Source organism: Metopolophium dirhodum, chromosome 5, assembly GCF_019925205.1.
Source record: "Metopolophium dirhodum isolate CAU chromosome 5, ASM1992520v1, whole genome shotgun sequence".
In the NCBI taxonomy this organism is placed as follows: Eukaryota; Metazoa; Arthropoda; class Insecta; order Hemiptera; family Aphididae; genus Metopolophium; species Metopolophium dirhodum.
The window spans coordinates 29,125,856-29,129,740 of record NC_083564.1 but is presented as its reverse complement, the minus strand read 5'-3'; the positions used below and the strand labels follow the sequence as shown (position 1 = coordinate 29,129,740).

Below are 3,885 nucleotides of genomic sequence, written 5' to 3'. Positions count from 1 at the left end.
CAATATTTTGTATTACAATTTTCCGACGTAAATTCTAACTTGACGGTTAGTAGCTAATACCTATAAATTACAATAATACATTATGACACGAGCTCGTTTAAAGCGATGTAACGTCCTTACCACTAAAAAACTCACATTGAATATTAATAATAATGTATTGTCCGCACTTAATATTATAGGTAACGGCTTCCCAATTGTATGGCAGTGACGCTGCGTCGGAGAGATCGATGAGATCGTTCTCTGGCGGTAAGCTCAAAACACGGAAATTTAATAATTACAAACATTATGCGACGAACCATGCGTTCGCACCATACTCAGACGTTTACTTAAAAGCGTTGACACAAGGCATTTCGACCAACAGGTCGTGGGTGAGCAAGGCTTTTATTTTATACAAAACAAAATTGTTGGATAAAAGTTAAATTTTTACTTTTCTGAATGACAACATATACATATAGGTACGTTTTAAATTATAATACCGAAGCTGAACTATAGTTCTGCACTTATTATACCTATGAGTATATTTTAATGTCTATTTAATGGACGGAACTACATGTGTAACTGCTAATCCGATAATTTAACTATTAATATACTTTAAACAAATTAACTGTACGTCTGTAGGTACTCGTTCGTAATTTAATTGTAATACATCGAAATGCTCGGTAAAAATATTTTTTGTATGCCGTCGTTCATGAAAGTAAATTAGTTTAAAAAAAAAAGTAACGATAATAAATACTATTTCTTCAAAAATGTTGTGTTTTGCAATGATTTCAATTAATAACATGGACGATTTGTGAAACAGCTCAGCAGAATGATCGCCCGGATATTCAAACGGGCCGAGATGTTGAACACAAGCACAATGCTTCACGTACTGTCGACCCTCTGGGTACGTGAACACAACCGATTGTGCGACGAGTTGTCACAGAAGTGGCCATTGTGGACACACGAAGAGCTGTATACTAAGGCCAGGAAGATTGTAACCGGTCAAATGATGAACATAATGATGACCGAAATCTTAAATTTGGAACTCAGACCGGAAATGTACGACTGTCAAATAGAAAACATCCGTGGTTCCGGAAAACCTATTGAACTGTACTTTATGATGGCTGTATCAAATCTGCCAGAAAAATTTCAATACAGCTCAACGAATTTGACATCGTACAGTAACACCAGGTCAGCCTGAGACTTTTTATGGATACATCAATAATAACTTAAGAAACGTCCACTTGACATTTTGGCCTTTACGAATATTATGTTTGATCAGTGATTTACAGAGCCGCCCGAACAGGGGTATATAATATAATGTATAAAAAACTATTTGCATGTACCAAAACACGGTAGTTAATGATTTACATTTAGAACTTCGGAGCGGATGCATTTTTAGTATACAAAAACATGTCTTATGGGCAAAACTCTCCCTCCCTGTTTGGATTTCGTTAATATTTTGTTTATTATTTAAAAGAATAGAACATTTTGGATTTCCGATCAAAACCCGATTTTCAAAACTGTAATATTATTATAGAAGCTAAAATAAGCATTTGAATAATGCACAATATTTGTTACTTTTCAAACGTGTTTGTCCAGCAATGTTTAAAGTAAAATTAAAATTCGGGATTTGATCCTAGATAAAATTATCTTTCAGATAAAAAACAAACTATCAAATTTCGACGTATCAATAATGCGTGAGATTTTTTCCCGTGAAGTAAATTTTGCTGATATTATAATTATTAAAATAGCGACTAAAATATATCATTTTTAATTTTTATTACACTGCGAAAAATTGCAAAAACCAGCACTTACATCCTTAAGGGGACCGCATGTCACGTATTTTCGTACGTTTTACACCGATAAGCGATGGTAAATCACACATTATATTAATTTTTAATATATGTATGAATTCTTTAGCAAAATAACTAGGCTTTCTAGGAAGTCGATTTTCAATTTTCAATTTTAAAGGACCATAAAATTTGGACATTTTTTTAAAAAATCTCATGAAATAATTGCATTACATTTATATTTATTTTGGATTTTTTGGGTTTTATATCAAAAAAGTGGTTCCTACAAAGCATAGTCTAGGAGCTTATGAATTCGACCCTTTTTTTGAAATTACAATCAAACTTCAGGAAGTATGTTTAATTTACTACCGCTTTTGGTAGTTTTTATAGGTGATGCATAGTAGAATATATTTCGTTTTTCTCGATTTATTGATATGTGTGTGTGCGTGCGAGAGTGACATACGACGGATTCCGAACGTATCTACGCACACTAATGATCATTTACTTCGCACACAACCACACTGCGTAATGAGATAAGACATCGAATTGCCTATACGTGACCCCTTATTAAATCACCGCCTTCAATCCCCATAAGACATTTAATTAAATAATGACAAGCATATCATAGACGCTCTAAATCGACTAAACTTGACTCTACGCAATCTTAGATATCTTTTTATTCGTGGGTACTATACGTCTGTTGTACCTGCATAATATATAGCCACATTGTTGTAACTAATGATACATTTAATATGTTTTTTAAAGAATGCATTATGATTTATAAAAATATAATACGCTTCAAACTATGATATTATAAATTATAATCACCAACTAGTATAGCTACCCGTATTATACAACCCTAGATGGTGACCAGAAACTATAAGTTACGCTAGGGAAGTGAAACTAAATATGTGGGAAACTGTTCTAGTCCCCGGAGAACTATAGTTTCAGAAAATAAGCGATTTCAACAACACTCACATATTATTATATCATTATACGTGTATACGATTCGATTTTACTATACTTTTAGTCAAGTTTCGGAAGCTGGTTTAAAAGACGCCCTGCAATTAATGATGAGTTCAAAGATGCGCATAGCCACGGCTCACGATGACGGCTCCTTGACTGGACAGCTTACCAAGACACTAATGACACTCTCGAGAGAACAATGTTTACAGGGTTTCAATAACTACAGAAGACGGTTAGGGCTGCCTGCTTATAACAGCTTTTTCGATCTGACCGGCAACGTCGAAACCGCGATTGAATTGGAAAAATTGTATAGTACCGTGGAGAAAGTGGAGTTGTTAACCGGCGTGTTGACGGAAAAATCCAGTTTCGGAGTTCTACCCACGGCCAAAGTCCTGTCTAACTGCTTTATCGTTAACGCAATATTGACGAATAGTCTCACCTCCAAACACATGTGGGCACCGGACACGTTCGGTGGAGTCGAATTTTTTGACTTGGTCAAATCTTCAAGCTTAGAGTCATTGGTGTGTCGAAATGTGGGCAATTGCGACGAGTTAAAAGTTGGTCGTTACGCGAAATAAGTACATTTATAATATAATATCACGGTTGTAGGACCAAGGATTAAAATATTAGTCTTCGTATTTCTAGCGCACCGTCATCAAGCCAAACATAATATTTTATAATTTAACCGTATTCGGTAATTTATATGCTAGTATTTTTCGATCATTATTAACATTAACATATTATCATCATTAACCCAATAACTCATATTCATTTATTTACTATGTTCAATTAAGGTTATAATCCTTGTTTTTTCAAACCTCCTTAAGCAATTGCTTATTTGTTTGAAGCGTTCTTCTTATTTTTAGGTCCATAGAAAACTAAATGATTATAATATAGTTGTTTCTATATTATTATATTTATATACGTTTGTCTTGTTCATTTTGTTAGCCAACGTATGTGCAAGGGTATTTTATCATTATATTTTTCTAGACGCATTTGCGTTCAAAGTGAAGAGTTTTTTTCTTCTTGTTAAATTATTATTTAAATAAAATGGGCGCAAATCAAAACATTTAATATTTTATTATTTCAAATGTATGAAAGTCACCACGGCTCATTATTAAATCTCAGTTGTGATTCGCCAACCTAA

At 33.7% G+C, this 3,885-nt stretch overlaps 1 protein-coding gene across 1 annotated transcript; it reads left to right on the top strand.

Moving 5' to 3' along the window:
* Positions 1-227: 227 nt before the first annotated feature.
* LOC132945686 (prostaglandin G/H synthase 2-like) lies at positions 228-3,316 on the top strand. Its single transcript, XM_061015449.1, has 3 exons — positions 228-368; positions 800-1,170; positions 2,803-3,316. The coding sequence occupies exons 1-3, from the start codon at positions 228-230 to the stop codon at positions 3,314-3,316; spliced, it is 1,026 nt and encodes a 341-aa protein (XP_060871432.1).
* Positions 3,317-3,885: the final 569 nt, after the last annotated feature.

What these genes read in the sequence shown, in the direction of transcription:
- LOC132945686 (XM_061015449.1), top strand. Translation starts at nt 228, where the DNA reads ATGAGATCGTTCTCTGGCGGTAAGCTCAAAACACGGAAATTTAATAAT. An exon ending in TTTCGACCAACAGGTCGTGG is followed by an intron (nt 369 to 799) that starts GTGAGCAAGGCT and finishes TTTGTGAAACAG; the next exon opens with CTCAGCAGAATGATCGCCCG. An exon ending in ACATCGTACAGTAACACCAG is followed by an intron (nt 1,171 to 2,802) that starts GTCAGCCTGAGA and finishes CTATACTTTTAG; the next exon opens with TCAAGTTTCGGAAGCTGGTT.